This window comes from Lontra canadensis, unplaced genomic scaffold (assembly GCF_010015895.1).
Source record: "Lontra canadensis isolate GAN:19392208 unplaced genomic scaffold, GSC_riverotter_1.0 scaffold101, whole genome shotgun sequence".
In the NCBI taxonomy this organism is placed as follows: Eukaryota; Metazoa; Chordata; class Mammalia; order Carnivora; family Mustelidae; genus Lontra; species Lontra canadensis.
Window position 1 is genome coordinate 5,371,370 of NW_022631095.1, and position 24,789 is coordinate 5,396,158.

General features: G+C 43.7%; 1 protein-coding gene across 5 annotated transcripts in view; it reads right to left on the reverse strand.

Annotated features, from left to right (window-relative positions):
• The window catches only part of SLC20A2 (solute carrier family 20 member 2), a 100,710-nt gene that overhangs the window by 25,534 nt on the left and 50,387 nt on the right, over nucleotides 1-24,789 (reverse strand). For all 5 annotated transcript variants that reach the window (XM_032838026.1, XM_032838020.1, XM_032838024.1 and 2 more), the window contains exons 2-5: nucleotides 17,585-18,137; nucleotides 12,571-12,711; nucleotides 11,399-11,484; nucleotides 8,202-8,298 (exon numbers count right to left, since the gene is read on the reverse strand). In XM_032838026.1, the coding sequence (XP_032693917.1) occupies nucleotides 8,202-8,298; nucleotides 11,399-11,484; nucleotides 12,571-12,711; nucleotides 17,585-17,873 (613 nt within the window). In that variant the 5' untranslated portion in view covers nucleotides 17,874-18,137. The remainder of the gene's footprint in view (nucleotides 1-8,201; nucleotides 8,299-11,398; nucleotides 11,485-12,570; nucleotides 12,712-17,584; nucleotides 18,138-24,789) is intronic.

Genomic DNA, 24,789 nt, shown 5'->3' on the forward strand with positions numbered 1-24,789 from the left:
AAGCCATTTACTCATTATCTCAACACCGAGACTCTGGGGTGGACAAACATGGCCAAGAAGGGGCTCTGCCGTCTTCTGCCCGGCCGCCAGTCCCCTCCCAGGCAGTGAGGAGCCGAGGTCTGGAAGCCTCCCTGCACATGGCTGCTGACTACTGTCTGTCTGCGTTTCTGAGGAGTCAGCAGCCCTGCTTTAAATGGCCAGGACACTCTGACCACATCCACAAACTTTTTCAAAGTCAGCTTGGAAACAAAAGTTTTTTTCAAAGGACACTGACCTTCAAACTTAAGTCTTCTTTGAAGTGTCAACTCATGGAATTACAACACAGAAAAACTTTTCATTAAAATTCAATAATGCGCACTAAGTTGCAGTTACAATAGCCAATAAAAGGGGCGAAGGGCACATGGTTGAGGAATATCCCATTCTCCAGGCACTGTACTGTCTCCAGAACTCATCACTCCGCGTCTTGTATGCTTCGTTCACTGCTGGCACCAGGCAACGTGTCACCCGCATTCCCAGGTTTCTACTTAAACAAGCATCCTTGCGCAGGAACGAGCAGACGTGTACAATACTCCCATGGCATTATGTGTAGCAGTAAGAACGTGCAAGATAGTGAATATGTGCATCATTACGGAAACATGAAATAAAAACGAGGTCGATCTCTGTATACTGGTTAAGGAAGAGACCCACGATCTAGTAAGGAAGAAAGGCCGCCTGGATGTATATCATGATCCAACAGGATTAAAAAAGAAAACCCCATATTTATACTCTTCCCAGACGCACAAGTGTGTAGAAAAAGTTCTGGAATGATACAAGGGCTCTTCCTGTAGAGAGACAGGAAATTGGAGGGGGCTTTCACTTCTCACTACATATACTTTTGTACTTTTGGACAACATGTAATAAGCATGTCACTTTTGTAAACTGTTAAATATGTTTTTAAAAGTTTTAAAGGAATGAACTATTTAAAGCCTGGCTCTCTGCTCTTGGATTACATAAATCTTTCATGATGCAGGCTTTGTTACACTGCTAACCATTTCATACATACAAAACCAGTCAATGTTATTCAATTAAGGTATTATTAAACATTTTGGTAACTGTAAGAGGTACAATGGGTAGTTAATACTGTGAGAGCCATGATTAGCCTATATAAAGAGGAAAAACAAAAAACCAGAATCACCTAGTTTAATTATAGCTCAGGGATCACCGGTGGGAGTAAGGACACTCAGAGCTCGATAATCCATTCCGAGCACTCACTCTGACGTCATGAAGCTACGGACTCAGGCCCAGGTGGTGGGGGGGGGGGGGGGGTGGGGGCTGGGCCCTGTTAGCTGGCAGCCCAGCTCCTGCTCTGGTTCTGCCACTTGTAAAACCACTCAGGCTCCCCTCACTGGGCTGTACCCGTGGGCCTTGGCTTCCTGTCTTCTGCTTTACAACTTCACATCAGTGTCTTAATACATGTGATAAAAAATCACGCCAAAGCTGGTTCTTGCCAAACAGAGTAGTAACTGTTAATTGGCAACATCGAACTGATAAACTAAGAACAGCACCAATCACTCTTATAGCTTAAAAGGTTTTTTTTTGTTTGTTTGTTTGTTTTTTTGAGAGAGAGAGAAAGACCATGAGCAGTGCGGGGGTGGGAAGGGTAAAGGGAAAAGCAGACTCCCCGCTGAGCAGGGAGCCCGATGTGGGAATCAGTCTCAGGAACCTGGGATCATGACCTGAGCTGAAGGCAGATGCATAACTGCCCGAGCCACAGGGGCCCCAAGTATTTGGTTTTTGAAGAGATTTTCTTTGTGCCTTCTACTTTAGTTGATAAAATTGTTAACTGTGCTACGTTTAGCTTCATTGTGTAAATCTGATGTAAGAGAGGCAAGTCCTGGATACTGTGGGAAAAGAGAATCTGGAGATATATATATCTTCAGAGATTTTATATATTATCTACCTCTCTATAATCTATTTTATTTTTATTTATTTATTTTAAAGATTTTATTTATTTATTTGACAGACAGAGATCACAAGTAGGCAGAAAGGCAGGCGGCGGAGGGGTGGGTGGGTGGGGGTGGGAAGCAGGCTCCCTACTGAGCAGAGAGCCGGATGTGGGGCTCAATCCCAGGACCCTGAGAGATCGCAACCTGAGTTGAAGGCAGAGGCTTAATCCCCTGAGCCACCCAGGCGCCCCCTGTATAATCTATTTTAAATGAGTGAGCATGTTTGCTCTTGGGCACTCTTTTTTTCCATCCATGCTGAGTACAACCACAATAAAAGCAGAGAAGGGCTGCTTTCGTTCCTTCCAAGCCCGTCTTCATGCTTTCTACTGGGGTCCCATGGGAACCCTGAGGTGTCAGGACCAACAACCAAAAAAGAGAAACTGAGGTTGGCTACAAGACTTTTGATCCTTTGCCTTGACAAAAAGCCACACCACCACCTGCCCTTGGTAGCTCTATCATCACAATCTCTTTCGCCATCAGTTTGGCCTGGGTAGTGGCCAGAAAGCTCTGAGGTCACCCTAAGTCACGAGAAACTGGAAGGGAGCCTAGGGGATAAACAAATCACTGAGGGCAGAAGTGGAGGAGAGACAGTAAAAAAAAACAAGGAAGAGAAAAACCAAAGGAATTCAGGAAAATGGTGAAAGTCATTGATAACGAAAGCAGAGAGGAAAAGAATGGGGACAGAATTTGGATTTGACCAAACTACTCTAGCAATTTAGTAACGTACGAAGGCAGCAAACGAACACAAAGATTCACTTTAAAAGCCATCACATAAGACATGCAAACGGACTGTTAACATCACATTGCTGTGATTGGTACTAAATATACAAAAGCAAGTTTCATGGATAACAAACAAGTACAAAAATTCGGCGTAGAAAGGCACTTGAATCAATGCACATCTGAGGCAAAACTTTTGACAAAACTACTTTGCCTTGTCTTCCTGTGAGGATCTCAAACTGCTTTCCAACATCACACCTTAAGTTGGCAGTAAGACACAGGGTGCCTCGTCACTCTGTGGACACGGAGCGAACTGCTCCCTTCCCTCGGCCAGGAGTGGCCACGGGAGCCCACACAGGACACCGACACCAGGGCTGTGAGGCCCAGCCCTCCGACCCAGGCACGCGATGGCCGTGCAGCTCAAGCTCTTTCCAGTTTCTCAATAGCTAAGACCAGATGACCAGGGATGCGGCTCTAACCTCGAACATCTTCACAGTTCGATCTCAAATCCCTAAGGATCAGAATATGCAGGAGACTTTTCAGAAACACTATCTTCTGGGTTCATTACTTTGTTACACCTCTTGTTTCTCACCTCTGACGGTCATTGTCAGAAACTACAGAATAAAAGCAACTCCTATAAAACCAATAGGGCATTAACTATATATTACTTCCCTTATACCCCCACTTCTCAGCATCTCTCCACAGCCTTCCTTCTTCTCTAATTTTATAAATAATATATGCTTACTATGAAAATATCAGTACAAAACTGTATGATATACAATTATAAAAATTCCTCATCACTCTTCTTTCTTAAACCTACTTTCTAGAGAAATACTATCAACGATTTTGTGTTTCTCTTTCCAGGTATTTTCCAAATATAAACATACAGCATAAAATGCTTGTGAGGATCTTTTTCTTCCTTTGTTAAAAAAATGAACAGATATAGAATCAAACTGATATATTGTTCTGCGACTTCATTTCCCATATACAATACATCGTGGACATCTTTCCACAGTCTCACACACACACTCACACACGCACACACTCACCCCTTTACCTCATGTGCAGATGCTGATGCTGCTGGGTGAGGGACCACACTTTGACCCGGAAATTAAACACAACTGCTAGAGGTGAGCTTAGACTATCAGCTCTGGCAGCCCAAAGTAGCATGCAATGAACCTCAGTGCTCATTCTTTCAAAACTGACCAAAACCAGGTCCCACACAACTGGAGACTTTTTCATTACAAATAAACCTCAGGCCTTTATCCAACCCAAGTGAGCACTTTATTTCCTAAAGTTATTTTTGCTTCTTGCATTATTTTTTTAAGGACAAAAATACAGAGACAATTTTTTAAAGTGCTCAGGCTTTGAAGTAGAAGAATGACTTTTTTTTTTTTTTGAGAAAAGTCACGTCAAATGCAAAGTAAAACAAATCAAACTCAGCCTAAGATATAAACAACTTCAAAATAATTTAGAATGGAGGAGCAGAGAAATCAAAACACAGCACTAGAGCTCAACAGCCAATGAGCCCCACTGAAGTCATGTCCATGCATAAAAATGCTATTTATCAAAAGTTCTTACGGCTGAAACGGGGTAAGATTAATGTTGCTACTCATTTTTGTGAGGGAATTTCGCTCCTTCCTTTTGCCTCTGAGGCAGCTACGTGTTGAACGGAAATGTTCTAAGGAGGGAGGGGAACTAGGAGGAATACATTCCAGACCAGCAGGAAGGCAGACAAATTTTGAAAGAGACTGACTGAGTCACCGTCGAAGGGACCCTTCTCAGCTCAGCCTTATCACCAAATATGACACCACTGCTATCAGGCAGAGTGGAGCACTAGACAATGGAAGTCTGGTTTGAAGGGCAAAAGTTAACCTTTGCTTAAATAAACAGAAGATCTGGACGCACTTAATGGTATTCTACAAACGTGCCCCAGGAACAAAATATTAGCAAAGTCCTTTTCTGACTTAGTGGGGAAACAAAATGACCTTCTTTTCTTTCCTTCTCCTCTACTCAAGCCCTCCCCACCCCCCCCACCCGCCCGGGAAACTTCAAGTAAGAAGCTTTCCAAACTGACATGTGTGGAAAAAATAAAAAGATAGGATGACTCAGGATATGCTGGCAACTTGAGGCGGAAAAGATGAGGCTACTTATGATTGACGGTCACAAAATAGGCCCTAAAACGTATTGCGAGTCACTATGGGCCGGGCACTGTGTGTGCAACCTGCCTGCATTGTCTCAGATAATGTGGTGGCCTTTCGCGGAAGGCTCAGAGAGGTGAGATGTGACGTTCCTGACAGCATAGCTGCCCAACCAAAGTCCTTAATGTTAACCCCAGCGTGGCGAATACTATCTGGGCTTTCAAATGAGGAATGATCCTGGAGGTTCTTGTACAGATGTTTTAATATCCCTAATTAAAAGAGGTAGTGGGGCGCCTGGGTGGCTCAGTGGGTTAAAGACTCTGCCTTCGGCTCAGGTCATGATCCCAGGGTCCTGGGATCGAGTCCCGCATTGGGCTCTCTGCTCAGCAGGGAGCCTGCTTCCCCCCCTCCCCACCGCCTGCCTCTCTGCCTACTTGTGATCTCTCTGTCAAATAAATAAATCTTTAAAAAAAATACTAAAAGAGGTAGCTACTCTTTTTACAGTACCCGTATATTAAATATATACAAAAACATAGAACCAGGTTTCTAAATGTATTAGAAGCGTTTTTTTTTTTGAAAGAGAAAGGGAGAGAGAGAGAGCAGGAGGAGAGGCAGAGGGAAAGAATCCTAAGCAGGTTCCATGCCCAGCATAGAGGCCACCGTGGGGCTCAATCTCACGACCCTGAGATCATGACCTGAGCCAAAATCAAGAGTTGGATGCTTAACTGAATGAGCCACTCAGGAGACCACACTGGAAGCCATTTGTAAAGAGAATGAAAAGAAGGGGAAGAATGTATGAAGGTTGGTGTATTTTTGTTTGTGTTTGAAGTAGGCTCCAAGTTTAGCGCTGACTGTCATTAACAGTGACAGGAGGGACCAGGAACTGTGTAGCAGGTATCTAACCCATGTCACGTGTCAGTGTAACGTCATCACACAGAACCCGGGGCTCGGGAGTACGATTCTCTACCTCACTAGTTACATGCCCTTGGAGACTCAGCTCTGCCGTGCCTCGCTTCCCTGTCTGCACTGCCAGGGGACCAAAAGGATTAATTCATGTGTGATTCAGCTCACTAAAACTCAGCATTTATATTCTTTCTTTCTTTCAGCCTCCTTGTGAAGTACTGATGTTATCCTTAGCATCTCATCCATCATACAGTTCAGTTTTCTCTACAATATTTACTACTCCCCTCAGATGATTCTCTCAGCAAATCTGCAGTAAAACTGCAGCAAATGATGAGGAAACAGGAAAGAAGAGATGGAAAAAATTAGACCAAGTACAGAATAAGGCAAATTTTACTTAAAATCACACAGTTGATCTCTGACGTTCAGAAGAACCACCAGAAGCAAGAAGCATAGAGCGTAGAAAAAAACAAAATACAGAAATAAAAATAAATCATCCTCATTTATAACAATTCCCATTTCTGGGACATGTTACTACAAAGGCATCCCCAGCCTCCCCTCAGTCCCCAAAATCACTAAGCCGAGAGGTGGCTGTTGACACCGGCTGGGCTTTTCCTTCCGCCACTCTGTGCTCTGGGAGCCGATATAAAATTAAGAACAAGAGTCCCTGGAACGTCTGGGTGGCTCAGTGGGTTAAGTCTCTGCCTTGGGCTCAGGTCATGGTCTCAGGGTCCCGGGATCGAGCCCCGCATCAGGTTCTCTGCTCAGCGGGAAGCCTCCTCCCCGCCCCCCCGCCTGCCTCTTTGCCTGCTTGTGATCTCTCTCTCTGTCAATAAATAAATCTCTCTCTCTCTCTGTCAAATAAATAAATAAATAAAATCTAAAAAAAAAAAAAGAACAAGAGTCCCGAGAAGCGAGGAGATGGGATGCACGCCGCAGCTCCACGACGGCTCTTTCCCATCCTGGTGCTCAGGGCCGGCTGAGTGCCGTGTGAACATTTCGGGACAGTCACACTTGGTGGTGGGATTAACTTTGTGGTGCAGAGCTATGTTCTCCCCACATCCAATTTTCTTATGTACTGAGAAGACAGTCTGTGACACACACCCTTCCCAGTCCATAAATTACAAAACGCCCGGGGCCACCAGGCTGCTCATATCGGAGACTGGGGTTCCATCCCTCTCAGCTCTCCTAGTCCCCACGCGCTTCGGCTTTGTGCTTTCCATATAACTTAAGGCAGCTGTGATGCTCTACCCCCGGGCTCCCACCCAAAGTCTGGAAGTCCTGATCGTGAGTATTTAAACCCTGAAAATTAACACTCTGAATGCTGCAGAGAGGCCAAATCAGAAAGTTATGTGATGTTAACATTCATTCAGAAAAAGTTTCTTATGTGCAGTACTGAAGTACACACACATAATTATATATGTCTGATAAAATAAAATCTGAGAAACACGGCCTTGATGACACTGAGTTTGAGGAATTCGCAAGGACATTCCCCCATTTTGGAAAAGGGTACTTCTCAACTGTTATGACATGCTACTTAGGGGAAATTTTATCTTTTTGAACAGGAAGAAGGAGATTTTGGTCAGATATGGCCGATAACTGAATCTTACTCCATAAAGAATATTCACAAGAAGAAAAATAACACAAACCATCTGCTGACTCCAGATATCCCCACAGTAACAGGTATATTTGGGATCTCGCTGTAGGAGGCCACCACAAAGAGCAGTGGGAGGAAACCTCTCTACCAAACCATGTACAGAATGATTTTCATTGGAATGCTCACCATACTGAAATGTTTGCCAATAGGAACACCACGTCTGTCTCTCTTTAGCCATCCAAAATGCAAAAGAAAACAACTTTTAACCCTGCACCTCCCAAAGCCCCTAAAAACCTAATAAGAAGAACAAAAGCTTTCAGAATGGGAAGAAGTAATTCTGAAAATAAAATCACCACTGATTTCAGCATCTTAAAAAAGCAGGGGGTGGGGAGGTAGCGTCCACTCACTGGATTCTTTGGTCAGACAAATGCCAGGGAATTTGGCGTTTGTGCCACAGGCCACGTCAGAGCTGCCTCTGCATGTCACCGACGTGTGGCCGCTACCATTCACGTGCGCTCCCCTCCACCCCCCAAACGCCTCCATGGCTCAGGGGAGGTGCTCAGTGTTAGACCCTGTGCTGAGACTCAGCACAGGAAGGCCACGGTGGTTCCACAGCAGCACAAAAGGCAGAAGGAGGGCTTCAAATTTCTTTTTTCACTTGAAAATCTGTTTGTTGCCTTTGTCCTTTACATACTTCTTGAGTATTTAAAACAAAGACATGCATTTACTACTCTTTTTCCTCCTCCGTAATGAGCACGAAGGAGGTTTTTTACTGTCAGCCAACAACAGTGTGCCCAATGAGACTGAAGTCTAACGATACACACCTTGCCTGCTGAATTTAAGCTTCCGAGGAATTCTTACCTGGTGCTCCCGTGTACATGATGGAAAACACATTTATTGCTATTGTAGCTGCATAGAACACTGGGAGTGCCCGCAGGCCATTGGGAACAGGGTCCTCCTGTATGATAATGAGATAAAGTGGAAGGTCAGGATTCAGGAAGCCTCTGGAGCCAACACAGGCAAAATGATAGAAAACACTGTTACGAGAAAGGCTTCCAAACAGTGGTGTGGCCAGAATGGCAGGCCGTGTCGCTGCCGTGTGACCTGTTGCACATCAGCCTGGGCCGTGTCTCCTACAAAAACGCTGTTTCAAAGAGCACTATTGTGGCCAGGAGACGCACTGAAGCGCTAGAATCACATGAGCTGATGTCAGATTTAGAAACAGAGCGGAGCTGTGAGGTTAAGCCAGTCCCTGGGGACCGAAGCCCAGAGCTCAGCATCTGCTTCAAAACTGGTGGCGCTCACTCCTCCAGCGAAGTTCAGGTTTGGCCCTGAAAATCTGCTTGCAACCAATATCTTGAGGCTCAGCCCTCGGAGGAGGCGTTCAGAGAGCCAAGTGACTTAAACACCACTGCAGTACTGGGAGATTTTACTTCACCCTATTACACAACACATTTTAGCTCTATTAAAATGTATAAGGCAAATATATTACCATGGGCTGTGATTTTTTAAGATCGTTTCATAAAGCATAATATTTAACCTTCAACTACGGAAAGTTAAAAAGAACTGGGGGTTCTTTGTCTAATAAAACATTTTTTTACAACTTGAGGCTTCTGGTACATTCCCTAAATCTAATACTTTGACAAGAATAGTACTGCATATGTTTCACACTAAATAACATCTGAGAGAATATTTGAAATGGAGGGTTTTAAGAAGATCTACAGAACTTATCGAAGCAAAAATATGGACTGGAGTGCCTGGGTGGCTCAGCTGGTTAAGCATCTGCCTTAGGCTCAGGTCATGATACCAGGGTCCTGGGATCAAGTCCCAAGTCGGGCTCCCTGCTCAGTGGGGAGTCTGCTTCTCCCTCTACCTGCTGCTCCCCCTGCTTGTACCTTCTGTGTCTCTCTGACAAATAAATAAATAGATAAATTCTTTAAAAAAATAAAAAACCATAGACTGGGAACTCCTCAGTACAGCACTGGCACGTTAGATGTCACTTAAATCATTCCAACAACGTCTAACTTCTAATAACCACATAAGACACTGGTGTTTATATGAATCTGCCACCTACCCATGATAAAAAGAAAATGAGATCTAAGAACTACTGTGGCCTCAGGAGTAAGGAGAAGTAGAGACTAAGATTCCTCCTACCAAATGCAAACGTGTATGGAAATCAAGTGTGTCTGCAGAACAGTACAACCCATTAAGAACCTATTCTGGAATGTCTCAAGTGGCCATCAGCACTTGTCAAGAGGCTTGAGTTGAATGGCAATGGGGTATAAGGACCAGTAAGAGCGGGTGTCGCAAGTGATTCAACTGCATGAGACTCATAGCCAGACCAACAAACAGGAAGAAGCCAGGACCCAGGGCAGGAGCAGGGATGAGGTACAGTGCTCTTCCAACCTGTCGTGTATCAGGTGACAAGAACCCAGGTCCCGCTACGAACGAAATGCTCGGGTGCTCAAATGCCCACTGCCCCTGGTTTCCAAAACGTTCTCTCAGGACGAGAGGTGCTGAACAAAGACACCCACCCGGAAACCTGGGAAGGTGTACAAGTGTTGAGTTTATGGTCTTTTTAATTGAATCACTTTATTTTTTCTCAAATAACTTATTCTTAAAACTCAAATGCCAATTGCCTCCAGACCTGTCTTCTCTCCTCCCTCCTGGCTCTCTCCCTCCCTCCTTCTTTCCCTCTCTCCTTTCTTTCCTTCCTTCCATCCATCTATCCATCATCTGCCACTTATCTAAGCATCTGTCGTTCCCTCTTAAATATTAGTGTCTTCCCAAGCACAGTGCTGGGCACTGGAACACCAAAGTGAACAAGACAGTCATGGCTCTACTTTCACAGATCTTACAGTCGGATGACAAGCAGGCCAGCACGTAAGTCATACACCACCACACAGCACAACAGTGCAATGGTAAGAAAAAACAGCATCATAGAAGCATGAGAGGGAGGGACGCAACCAGAACTGGGTGGGAGAAGAAGGTTTTCAAGGAAGTGGCCCATAATGGCTGGGGAGCAGCAGGAGTTTGCCAGGCAAGGATGGGTTCCAGGCAGAGGAAGTCGGAAAAGTGAAGTCTAGCAGGCAAGAGAGGGTGGCACCTTCCAAGATGTAAATAAATATTAGTATGGAGGGAGCCCAAGAGAAGGAATGTAGCTTTGTACGGATCCAAGAGAAGGGAATCCTCCGGTAGACTGCCAGGCAGCGCCAATGGGAAATAGCGGCGTCTTCAAGTGAGGATACACTTGAGGGAAGACCTGCCCCACACGTGCTCAGTGCACGCTGCGACACAGGAACCCGGGGCCTGCCTTAGGGCGTATAAAATATTGCAACAACCCCTTGATGGTCAAAAAAATACAAGCAAGTTTTTTCCTCCAGAATAGGGATCTTAGTAAGTTCTAATTTCAATTTCCTTTCATTCTTGATAAAATCTACCCCCAATAAGTATATTTCCTTCTTTTCATCCTTTCCTCAGGGAGAAGAAAAAGTCAGTGTCTCAAGCTTGCTTTTTCTCTGTTAAAATATAGAAAACACTTCATATTTGGGAAAAGAAATTTTCCAGGTGTGCGTAGTGGTAGTCAACTTCAAAATCTTCACACTATCACTCTCTGTTCTATTTAACATTCAGGAAAGAATTACTCTTCCTTTTCTGAGGTCTGTGTGCAATGCCAGGGAGCACTGACTAATGAACTAAATCACAGGGCACGAAACACTATTTACAATGCTGCTTTCTGGGGGAGCCCCTTAGTACTCTACCTTGGCTTACTCTGCCGACTTTATTATTTTTTTAAGATTTTCTTTTTAAGTAATCTTTATACTCAATGTGGGGCTTGAAACTACAACCCTGAGATCAAGAGTGACATGCTCTATGGACTGAGCCAGCCAGCCGCCCCTTTTGGCCTACTTTAAAATAAAGTCTAATTCTAACTGCAGGTTGCCGTGCCTTAACAAAGTAAAAATACAATCATTCCTCTGACTCCTTAACTATTCATTTCTATTAAATAGAACCAAATTAGTTCTAAAACTTAATAAAAACATAACAGCCTCACTTACCTTCTTTAGGATGAAAATTCTGATCAGTACAAACAGCACGCCAGACATGAAACCAGACAACAGTGGAGATATAAACCAAGAAGCAACTGAATAATTAAAAAAAAAAATCTAATGAATGTTAAAATTCTACGTAAGTCATATTTATATAATAGAATGATAACCAACACATAGTACCAACATTAATAGATATTGCTGGAATTATTCACCTTAACTCAGAACCCAACCGACGCTACTTCCCTGGCAGGGCTGACCGTCACACGTGCACAGCTATCCTCACACACAAAGTCCCGCGTCCGTGAGCACTCTCCCAGCACACGGTCAGGTAAGGGATCCCCGAGCCTGGCCTCGGAAAACAGTCTCCTGTGATTCCCTCTGAGCCCCTTCTGTCTGTTCTTCTTACCCATCCACAGATGGAGACCTGGTCCTTGCTCGACAGTAAAGTTATTTAAAAGGAGAGCCACCTTCCATTTCATTTTCCTAGGTCAGCCTGGTACTGCCATCCTGGCACTGTGGCTCAGCAGTTCCCATCTTGGCTGCACACTGAAAACATCTGGGGAGTTCTCAAACACCAGTTATGCTCAGGTTCCACCCCCAGAATTTAGATTTAAAAGGTGTGGAATGGGGTTGTGGGCATTGATATTTTTTAACTGCTTCTCCAGCTAATTCTCAAGTACAGCCAGAGTTGAGAGACATTGTTCTAGAAGCCTCCTGAGATCTAAGGTGATTTTCCCAGCCATCTGTGTCCCTGGCTTGGGAGGTCAGGGATCTGTTTAACCTAGAGCTCTTGAGGCCACTGTGATTCTGATACGGGTGAGTAACCCAGTGGGAGGAGATGGGGCAGGAGAATATTGTTCAGAATAGGTGGGTTTGTACTTACGGGGCTGAATGGATTTCCTCCCTCTTGCTAAAAGGCAGAGCCAGGAGGCCGACCACCAGACCTGTCATACCTGTCCCTGCTGGGCAGCCTACAACCCAGAAAGAGCACTAGAGTGTCTCTTCGGTGTATTACCCACATAGGCCTTATCTTCTAAAACTTAACATTTGAAAAAAAGAGAAAAGAAATAAACCTTAACATCTGAAGGGAAAAATAGATGATAATGGTGACTTTCAATAAGACTTACTCTAGAGAATGTAAACCGTGCTTCTGACAGGTAAAAGAAAATGGCAATTACCAATCTTGACGAGCTCCATCCACTGTACACCCTGTGTGCCAATCGCGACAAGTGAGAATCCTATGGTAGAACCGACAATGCAATGAGTGCCCGAGATGGGGAGTCTCAGGAAGGATGCAATCAACTGCCAAACTGCTGACCCTGTAGGGTGAGAGATTTAAAGAAAAAAAAAAAAAAAAAAGTCAGATATAGAATACAGTACCTCAAACAGCCACAAAAGGAAGAAATCCAAATTACAGTTCTCCATAACAGTATCTGCCTAGGGTTGATTTAAAAAAAAAAAAAGATTTTATTTATTTATTTGACAGAGAGATCACAAGTAGGCAGAGAGGCAGACAGAGAGAGAGGAGGGAGCAGGCTCCCTGCTGAGCAGAGAGCCCGATGCGGGGCTCGATCCCAGGACCCTGAGATCATGACCTGAGCTGAAGGCAGAGGCTTTAACCCACTGAGCCACCCAGGCGCCTGGCTAGGGTTGATTTTTTTAATGGATTCTTTCTTTACAGAGTGCTAAAGTCCTGACAAAAATCACTCACTTTAGTCAAAGGGACACTCTTCAACACCGAAGGGATAATGATGATTTATTGAAAATATTTCCAGAAAAGTCTCTCGATGCCAGTTATTAACTGCCTTTTCCACAGTTAGGTACAGGTGTTGACGATGAACTTGTTCTAATGTGAAGTGTGGCCAAGACCGAGCAAGAGATTACAGACTCTAGTGAACAAGAGAAGTAGGAAAGGCTGCATACTGGAAAAGATGTCACTGCAGTTAACCCTATGGTCACATAACAAGGAGGGCTAGACTCTGGTGAGGTCACATTGATTAGTCTGTAAGAGAGACTGTAATATGCAAACAGTGGATCATTACACTGTACACCTGAAACTAATCTAGCGTTACACGTCAGTGACACCTCAATGAAAAAAGAGAGCGTGTAATTCCACGTTGCTTTTTTGTATTTGTCTCTTTTGCATGAGAAGTCACTAAGACATTTAACCCACAGGTGGGCATCTGCTCTCAGCCCCTGACCAGAATGCCAGGCATTTTCTTGGTCTACTTTCTTGAGTCTTCTAATTCTTACCAGTTAAGAGGATCCTTAGCTTTGGCTTTGTGTCCTTTTACCTCAATTTCACCTCCTTTTCCAGGCTTAATGTTTTTCTAGGCTACAGGTCACTCCAGATATTTTCATAAGCAGATCAAATTTTGCAGCGTATTAAAAGCATCAGCTGGGCGAGATCACTTTCAGAAACAGTTGTTGAAAAGCTCATATAGAACTGTAAGGGAACAAAGGGCTTGGCTGATAAGCAGGGCACGTTATTAATCCCAAATGTTAATTCTGGAAATCTGATTGCTTGGCAGCAGCACTTTTAAGCGGATCCCTGGCATTTTCTACAAAAAGATCTGACTTAAAAAGGATCACTACTGGCTGTACAGGCCCTAGTTTGGGCAGCAATGCTGACCACTGCTCTGTAAAGCTGGGCATGTCCACCTGTGAGCCAAACTGGGCTCAACCCTGTCCGTGGCTACCCCTGAAGCATGTGCTGGGAGGAGGAGGGGCCGGCCCCGTGTTGCCAAACTGGTGACAGGCTCCGTGGCAGCAGCCAGGCCTCCCTGTGGACAATTCCTTAAGCCTTCCCATCTAAGCCCTGAGCTTCTGAGTGACTGACTAGTTTGTGTTAAAAATAGAGCCAGGGTTTAGAGCACGTTACATGGCACAGAGCTATAACTTGAGAAAGAAACTTTATGATTTCTATTCTTACAAACTGAAAATAATCTGGTGACGTTCAGAGAGGAGTATAAACTCACCCAGATGAATTCAGACCATGAGATTTTCTTTCCTGAAAGCTGCTATCCCTTCTCTGGCTGACTTTATAACATAGGTCCTGGAGCAGCAGGGTTTGTAAGGAAAGGTCAGGGAGGACAGGCCTGCCTAGTCAGGAAGGGGGCCAGGGGGTGAGAGGGGAGGGGCAGCGCAGAGGTTGTTGGAAAGGAGGGCAAGGCAGAGGCAGGGATTTGCAGGGCGCCTGGTAAAGTGAGAGCGCGAGGCCTCCTAAGCCTTGGGAATTTCCGAAGGCCAATGGGATTACACTAGTGTTAAGAAAAACAGTGGGAAAAAAGACAGAGATATTTTAACTTGAGATAATGATATCTTATAAAAAGGAAGGGATTAAGTGCGGAATAAAGGTATAAGACAAAATCTAGGGAAAGTTGGGGGAATGTGGGGAGGTGGCCGCGCAAAGGTGCCCGGTCACGCTGGAAGCAGACAGGCAGCGTGAGTGTGCTCAGCACAGGAAAAGGGATGGGGCACTTCTTACTTTGGTTCAAGAAGACTGCTTGTTCATGCTATTACAGATATTTCCATGAGAAGATGGTGAGTTCTGAACTCTCAGTAAATTTTTGGAACCATTGGTGGTTTCATACTAAGTGGACTGACTATTGCTTTAGGGCTGAGCTTAGTGTACAAAGGGGCTTAATTCTGGAAGTTGAGCTGGCAAAAATAATTTCTTCCACCCAACCAACCCAATGCTACCACCACTCTATCAGAAAGCACAGAGACCCAAGGGCTTGGGGAGACATTTCTAAAGAAAAAAGAAAGAACAGAATATGACAGGGGGAGATAAAGAGAGAAGAAATGGATATCGAATTTAGAAGAAGGAGAAAGGGACAATTCAGGCATTGGAAAAGAATCAGTTTTGGTTTTGGCCAATAATAATTATACCACCACCTTAAATTAACAAAGCTCTCAATTGCAAGGAACCCAATTCTAAAAATCTAGTAATTCACATAAATTCCCAACAAAATAGGCTTTGAGATTCATCTACCCATACACCAAAAGAGAAAGGAAGAAAAAAAGGAAGATTACAAGAAAGAAACCAAAGCAAACAACATCAAGTTATTCAAGCAAAACCTCAAATTGCTATGGTTAACCTAAATTCTAGTTGAGGTAAGTATTCTTCATTCTTCCAGTGGAGAGCCAAAGGCCAGGGTGGGAGAACTGAAAAACTGGACAAGTCATACTGCCCACATGAAAAGTGAGCAGTGACACGAAGCTCTGAGCTCACGAGGCTTCTAGTCTAAGCCGGGGCCTCTGTGCGGCCTCACCAACAAATCTCTTTATAAACAACACAACCATGCCAGGGTGCCCGGGTGGCTCAGTTGGTTAAGCATCTGCCAACTGCTCAGGTCATGATCCCAGAGTCCTGGGATCAAGTCCTGCATCAGGCTCCCTGCTCAGTGGGGAGTCTGTTTCTCCCTCTCCCTCTGCCTACAACCCCCTGCTTGTGTGTTCTCTCTCGCTCACTCTCTGATAAATAAATCTTAAAAAAATATAAATACAACTATTCCTCAGAAGTTTTATCCAATGACAGAAGAAGCTACTGTTAAAACTTAATTTTATAAATGCTTTATTTTCCCCCTACTTTCAACATTTCTTGCCCGTATCATCCTGACTAGAGAAATCTTAATTTTAGCTCGCTATGACTATGTCTTAATTCCTATCACGACAACCAAGCATGACTTTTAAAAAGAACTGTCATTTTTCTAAGGGAAATTTTACTTTTATCTGGCTATGATGAGAAATTTTACTTTTATCTGGCTATGATGAGAAACCAGTGAAGGTAAATAAAATCCAGTCATTAAAACAGCTGTTGTCATGAAAGCAATCATAAACCTTATGTCATTAAAACACAAAATGTTGAGAAACAGAACTCCTTAGCATGTATTACCAGTGTAGTGTGCTTGGTATTTAATACCTTAGTACATAGGAATTGGATATGGGTCAAACACCTCAACAATTTCTCAAACTAACCTGCTATTGCAAAAAGATGGTGGGCCATCTTATATTTGGTAAGTAATTTCCACATTCTGGGTGCTTCAGAAACGCTAGAGAGAGTCAAGAACTAGGGGCCTGTGGACTATAGCTGTGTTCTTGGTACACCAGCCATCTTACCTCCTACTGCAGAACCCTTCCTACAAAAGGGTATGTCCTGTTGAAAGCAGAAGGTGGTTAGGGTTCTTCTCTAATCATCTTCTCCCTAACCAAATTACCCATACGGATCAGCTGTCTGCTGTGACATCATTGCTACCCAGAGACAAGCAGAGCAAGAGTCCTGGGGGCTGCACTTAAACATTCCTGCCTGAATCTTCTTTCCGGAGGTAGCAAGGGCAGACAGGGCAGCACCCCCATGGTGCCTGCAGCTGATGGTCAGCCTGGCCAGTGGAGAAATCACACCGACTGGCTGGTCAGTCAGCTTGTTACCATGTTTCACTGCCCTCTACACTTCCCCCTCATCTAGACAACTCGAAACTACCAATATAAGGTTGTACTGTAAACAGGTGACACACAAATGGTTGTTTGGCCAGAAAACAAAACAAACATCATCCCAAATGGATCTCCTAGAGGTAGAATCAGAAAATCAAAAATCAAAACAAAAATAAAAAATCCCAGCAAAGGGATTAAAAATAAGGTAGAAGACTAGAATTTCCTGAAACAAAAGCACTTGACATTGATTCAGTCAGGCTCAAAACCTCAAACTGAGGACACAAAACTTAATAAATATTGGTTTTTTGGCATCCATGTTTTCAAAACATTGCAGCCTAACTGATGAATAATCTATGGAAAAATAGGCATCAACTGTCAAGGATATCTCACAAGTCAACCTTACAAACACATTAACCGAGACTTGTTATTTCTTTAAGGGTTCTCAAACTACTTTAAAAAGGGTTCTCAAACTACTTTACTTTAGACTAGACAGCTAGTCTACAAACATCTTTGTCTGTTACTTTATAAAAAGTACTTTTAGCCAAATCTATTTTAACAATGCTAAAAATTTGATATCTGAACATTAAAAAAAAATCAAGTTAAAATGCAGAAAGCAAAAATAAGATGTAGTATATATGAAACATCAAACCAGTTTTGAAGTTAAAACAAAAATCACACTTATGGACATGACAGAAATATTTATACAGAAGTAGGCCATCGGGTGCATTTCCCATTGATGTAAAGAATAAGGGTACTTACCAACCATCGCACTAACTTCCCCGGCCATTAGTGTTTCTACTGTCTCGTTGTATAGGTTCACATCAATGATACCTTTTCGAATGGTCTCTCCCACTTTGGCTCCCAGTAACACTGAGCCAGTGGTTTCAAATATTGAAGCCAAAATGCATGCTTGTCTCAAGGTCACCACGCCAGAGCCCACAGCAGTACCAAATGAATTGGCAACATCGTTTGCACCAACAGAAAACGCCAAGATAAAAGCTATGATAAAACCCAAAATGACCATCCACAAATACTCATCCATGGCCATTTTGGAAAGTGGGCTCCGGGTACTTTTCTTTTGCAGAAATATTTTAAATAAACAAAGCTTGAGGTTATAAACGTCGTAAGGCCGAGAGTTCTTGTAAACAGTGAGTTTGCTCTAGAAAGTGCTGGACAATGTTAGAGCCTGAACAAACTGCTAACTGCTGGTTTTCAAACTACTGTCAGTACAGTTCATTTGGTTGTGTTCAGTCAGTGGTAAAACACATTCCATATTTTTCCTCCCAATCTGGGAAAGCTGTGATGTCTCCTCCTATAACAGAAAAGAAAACAAAGGAAATCAATTACCCTAAGCAACCTGTAACAGTTCGTTCCATCAGAAATAAGTGTTTTAAGCCTACTAATGGGCTCTAACTTTGGCATTTGACAGATCTAACCATAAAGCAACTCAAGGAAGATTATAATTAGGTTAAAGTCTCCCCCCACCCCCCCATGAAAAAAGATGGTTTCTAGAATATCAGAGGGTGACGTATGCTTGAGAATTACAGGTTGACAATAAGCCTTAACAGGATATGACTTTTTGCAATCTGAAAAACATATTTGGTCATTATTTTCAGAAAGAAAAAATTGCTTCAAATGGGTAAAAGATAAAGAAATGAAAAACTCAGTTATAGAGTTTTTCAGATACGTGGAATGTGCCTGATTCTTGGACCGGTGATGACCAAATATTCTGTGACACCACAGGGTGTGGCTAATGACCTGCCTGAACATTTACAGTCAAGAATGAGCACTCTACGAGCACACCGTGCATGTGTCTGAAAGAAGGCTTACAGGTTCTAGTATACAGCGACATATACTTTGTTTACGTCTAGTATAAAGTATACTTTGTCAGAGGCTGACAAAGGTGGAAACCGAAGGCCCCCAGGAGGAAGACAAAAAGCTGCAGAATGAAATGATCCTACTGAAACACGATTCGGATCATCTTACTATTCCCCGACTACCCATCCCTCACTCAGAGGAAAGGCCAGAGGCCTCACCCCACGGCTTGGAAGGCCCTCCACGGTCTCCTGAAGGCCCCGCCCCAGCCCACTGTCCTCAGCTCTGATTGCCCCTTCCTTCACAGGCTCCTTCTTATTCCTTGAAATCACCAAACGCTCTCACCTCTGGGCCTTTGCACCTGCTGATCCCTATGCCAGAAAAGCTCTCCCTGACAGCTGTGTAGCCACTCATGCTATTTAGGTCTCTGCTCAAATGTCACCATCAGAGAGGCCTTCCCTGACCTCGTGAAAGAGCAGCCCCTCCCCCCGATGCCATTATCCACCCCTCTCACCCAACTTTTTGGCTGTTTTACTTATCACTGCATTCGTTCATTCATTCATTCTTATCTGTCTCCTTTCAGGAGGGTGTGGGTACTTTATTTGGTTTCACTGCTCTATCTCCAGGACATTGAATAGTGCCTGGCATGCGGGAAGCCCTAACCAATTTTTTGAATATATGAAAAAAGGGGCTATTAAACATGAAGAAAAGTCCTCTAAGATAAAAAGGCAATGTCACAAAATTAGTATATCCAAGAAGTAAAAATGTCACTAAAAGCTTTGGAACTGTGGTATTCTATTATTATACAGCCAAGGTACAAAATCTGTGTTTTTTTGAATGAATTTTTTAACTTAGGTGCACAGAATGGTGCTTATTACCACAGTGTGGTTCTTCAGAGATGCTTATTGACCTGAACTAGATAAATTAGGTTCATATGTCATGTCACAGACAGTAAAATGATCAATCAACATTAAGATTATTTAGGGGGAAAAACAGGACACTAAATTTTATGTATATTGTGATCATGGTAGTATTAAAATCCATATAAAAAGACGGGCAGGTTAATATACTAAAAATCAGAACAGCGGCTAACTTTGAGTGGCAGGTAGTGTTACAGACAATTTTTTCCTTTCCATCCAAAACTGTAAAGCATGTGTAACATGCTTTTCAAATTAAATAGTTTAAATAAATTAAAATTTAATTTAATTCAAATTAAAATAGTACATAATAAATATTTGGTCATATTGCCATCTATGTATGCAATGCTATAGGAATATAATGAAATAGAAAATAGACACTGACAGATTCTGTCACTTCCTAAGATTTGAAGCCCATGCAATTCTAAAGATTTAGAGCCCCGTGAGACAAATGAAAAGACCATTCTAACGGCAAGGGACAATATCCTACTAAAAGAGTATTTTATTAATATCATGGACACATCAAATCTAGAAGTGAAAATACAAAATAGGAATATTGTGGACCAATACAATCGAATCTTAAAATAGAAATCTTGATGAAATCTTGTTTGTCAGGTTAGCTTGCCAACAGGGCGAACAAGAACAACATTCAACAAGTATTTATTGAGAACCTCCCTTGTGCCAGTCACTAGGAACACGACGATGAGTGAAAATGGATGTGGGGCTCACCGACCTGTGACGGGGGCAGATGCTAACCACGTAAACACACAAATGTACGACCCTTGGCTGTGGTGAGTGCCAAGGAGGCAGGAGGCCCGTGGCCCACGGTGTTGTGAGAGCGCAGTTCTGGGCCAGGACTGGGCCTGTGAGAGCAGGAAAGGCAATCTAGGAAGGGGCAGCGAAGTCTGGGGAGGGGAAGGCATTCCAGACAGCCGGGGTGGGAAGGGGCAATACGGGGGAGGACAGGCAGGCCAGTGTGAGGCAGCGTCTAGCAAGCTGAAGATGGTGGCCACCACACGGTCAGTAGGGTGTCACTGCAGGTTTGTAACCAGAGGGAGGCCCACATGATCAGACTTTCGAGAAGGTCACCGTGGCTACCATGTGCAGAAAGGGCTGGACAGAAGAGGGAACGTGCTGAGACTGATTCAGGGCTACTGTGTGGTGCAGGCAGCCCCCACAGAGGCTCCTGGCCTGGCGTGGCCGTGCCACCGACCAAAGAGAAAGCGCGTTTAAGGAGGTTTCTGGGGCTCAAGCGGTGGTGGCCTATGCGTGGGGACTAAGAGAGACAGATGGTTGCTGGCTGGCAGGACTGGGCTGAGAAACAGCCAAGGGGAGTTTTTATGTTTTCTCCTTTGTATTGTTTCTAGTTTTGTTTTTACACGTTAGGGCGAGGTTCACCCACAGGTTCACTCTAGGACAGGCTGCACACAGAGGTCAAATCCAAGAGCACCAAGGCAGGTATGTCCTCAGCCCAGCGTGGCTTGGAGACGCTTTTAATTGTCTTTATGATACCTTAGGCACCATTTCAGACCAGGACCCCTCTCCTACTCAGATAATCTTAGGTAATTAATTTCTACAACTGTGTCCGTGTTCTTTAATGCAGGTTTTCTCCTTCATATTATGTCCAATTAGCATCTGGTTGAGGAGAACGGCTTTTTTTGAGACCAAATGACTTCTATTTTTTATTCTATTTATAAGATCGGGTTTTTTATGGCAAGGCCCAACACCCTGGTTTTCTCCCTCCTCCATTCGTTTTTATCAAATGGGAGCAAAATAAAAAAAGCACTTCAACAACCGCACGGTCTATTGCTGAAACAGAGCTTGGCACCCCCCACAGGGGGGCCAGGGAGCACGGAGCACAAGGCTGAGACGGGAATCTGTCAGGAGTACAGAAGCCCAAATCCAGAGTGGCTGAGGTCTAGCCGGTGTGTCACCAGACAGTGCTGGCTGTTTGAAAACAGGATGGAGGTGGGCATTCAAGTCCGCGGGGAAAAGGCTGGTTTATTCAACAAGTGATGTTGGGCCAACTTGCTCATAACTACCTGGAAGGAAAAATAAGTTAGATTCCTACCTCCAGCCAAAATGAACTGAAGATTTAAATGTAAAAACTGAAACCTGAAGAAAAGAAGAAAACACAGAGGCAAATAGTTACTTAATATTGGGATGGGGGAGCCTAGACCTGATACTGAAGAATTGACAGCAATGATTCTCAGCGAGGACGCAATGGCATTTAGATCTTCTAGCTAACGCTTTGGTTCTTCTCTCTCTCCTGCAAGGGCTTCTCCGAAAAGGGTCAGGACAAGCCTCCTAACTCTCTTGCCTTCCCGCACTGTATGAAAGCCCCTATATGGCTTCGATTCACAGAACTGAATGTGCCAAGATACTCTTTAATTTTCAAATGCCACTGACCTCTCACATTAGAGGAACAGAGACCTTAGAATGTTCGGAATCACTGGAAGAGGTACTGAGGGGTTCTGTAAGTTCTACCTCCCAAACTTATAAAGTTAACAAGATCCTCACTCTCTTCTCTCGGGGCCCTCGATGCTTCTGAGCAAGCTCCTCAACTCTGAGGCCTGCCCACCATCACTTCTGTCCCTTGATCTCTGAACCAGCCACGCCTCTGTCACCAGGCCCAGTGAGAGCACTGGCAGGACTCCCAAGTCAAGGATTTATAGATTCTCTTTCTAGAATTTCCCTCTGTGAGCATCTGCTTCAGCTCTACCTCATACCCTCTTATCTACACTAGAAATCTGAATGTTGAAGAAAAAGTGAAAACATATTCTCAGAATATTTCTAGATGAATTTGTACATAGTTTAAAAATAGGGACGTGGCTGAGCTATAGCACTTAATAGACATTAATTAAAAAAAAAAAAAAGCTTGGTTGGGAGGCTTCCAGTTCTGAAACGTTGCTAAAGGTAACATCCAAGATGACCCTTGGCCTTCTCAAGCAAACGTGCCAAGAGGATGCCTGTTGCAAACCTCCATCCGCCCTCCTCTCTCTCTCAGCCTTGAAGTCCCATCAGCCCCTCAGCGGGCACAACCCATCCCAGACAATCAGGTCTGGAGTGGACTTTGGCTTAATTCGGACTCCTTCCCAGGGACCTTGTGGTTTTAAAGGCCTAGCCCACAGACAGCCTCCCTTCCTCCTGTTTGCTTCTGGCCTATGCTGTGCTGTCCCTGAGATTTCATGGACTGCACCCAGGCCAAGATCCCCCAACAACAGGTGAGGGGAAGGAGCCAGGTCCTCCATACAGAGGACCCTGGTGCTCTGAAATAATTTCCCAACACCTCACTTAAACCCAAAGTTGGGGCACCTGGGTGGCTCAGTGTTAAACCTCTGCCTTCGGCTCAGGTCGTGCTCTCAGGGTCCTGGGATCGAGCCCTGAATCAAGCTCTCTGCTCAGCAGGAAGCCTGCTTCGCCCTCTCTCTCTGCCTGCTACTCTGCCTACTTGTGATCTCTCTGTCAAATAAATAAATAAAATCTTAAAAAAAAAAAACAACCATAACCAAAAGTGACTCACACCTACCCTCTAGAAATGTAAAACCTATTTTCCTAAAAGTTAGGGTTGAATCTTGACTTCTGACACTTTGGTAGAAATCTGAAGACAGATAGTCTCTTCAATGGTATGGTGTAAAATCTAACGACTCTCTGCTACCTGTGCGTAAACCTGGCTACTCAGCCATCAAAACTATTAGCTTTTCCCAATAATATGGAAAGATAAAAATGGAAGATTCATTTTGAAATCTTACTTACAGAATAGTATAGCAGAAGCATTTTTTTCTTTTCAACATTGAGGAGGTAGATATTGTCAAGGAGTTTCTATCAACACCATCATTCTTGAATAGCTCATGAAAACATCTCCTTTACAGTCTTAAATTTTAAAAATTCATTATAAAATAGTATACTGATGATAAAACATACTGAGTTTCATATTTTCACAATAATGATAAAAAAATGGAAACAGGACAAGAATGGCTCTGAAACTTGCTTTAACTACCTTTAAATGGCATATTTTACGAACATGCAAGGCAGTCTATGGGAGCACAGGAGCCTGGAGAAAGGCAGATGATATTGTGACTGAAGCAGAAGCAAGAAAGCAAGAGAGAGAGGGGAAGGGGAAAGAAAGAGGGAGGGAGAAGGGGGAAAAATGTCCAAAGGGAAGGCAAGACTACCAACGCAAATGTTAGACCCAGCCTGGAACACAAGGACACAGAAGCAAGACGAAGCAAGTTTACTCAACGGGGACAAAGAGCATGAGTGTAAAGCCTGATAATCTTTATTAAAGACGTTCAAAGTGAACAAGCTGCAGATTTAAAACCCAAAGTAAACTGGCAATAAATGGCAAGGACAGTTTACTAATACACTGTGGCCATCCCCAGCACTTCATGTTCCTCACCTTCTCTTTTCCTCTCTGTTGTTAAAAAAGGAACTTTTTGTTTCTCCTGCATGAAGAAAGGGAAAGAACTCAGGACCTGCAGTCAGAGGTTCTGGGTCCATTCCAGTTCAGCTAGCTACTAGCTACACAACTGTGGGCAAAGTCATTTAAATGACTCATCTGGAAAATGGGAATAATGACACAAGACATGGTGGCTATGTAAAGGCCCTAGCTCAGTGCCAGGGACCAATACATGGTGACTATTACTATTATTAGCAGATAAAGCCCTGGGGTCATGGTCAGGAAACCCAGGCCTACTCCCAGCTTTGTTACTAACTAGCAGTGTGACTTTGGGAAAGACACATCCACTTTCTGAATTCCGTTTCATCATCTGTAAAATGGGGATAGTAATAACACATGTACTTGGTAGAATTATTGTTAGGATCAAACCTAACAAATGCTTAAGTGTTTTGTAGTTGTGGTTAGCCTCAAGCCACCTGAAGTTATCAGTATCACTGTAGACACAGGAAGAACAACGTGAAGCTCCAAAAACCTTCTAGAAGGATCCTTCTCACTCTTACGCCCCCCACCTCTAGCAGTCATGCGGATATACCCACCGCACCTCCCTCTAGTCCTGTTCTTCCTCCTCAATGTCCAAATTCTGGCCTTGTCTTTGATTAAAGACTGACATACATTGGAAGGCACGGGAACAGTTTTGAGGGCTGGATGGAGCTGAAGAAGTAGATGAAGATACCTCCAAAAGGTGCTAAGAAAAAAATATCATGCAAAATGGTAAAGCCACTTTGCATGATAGGCAGTTTCTTATAAAGGATTGCAGGATGGCAGTTTCTTAT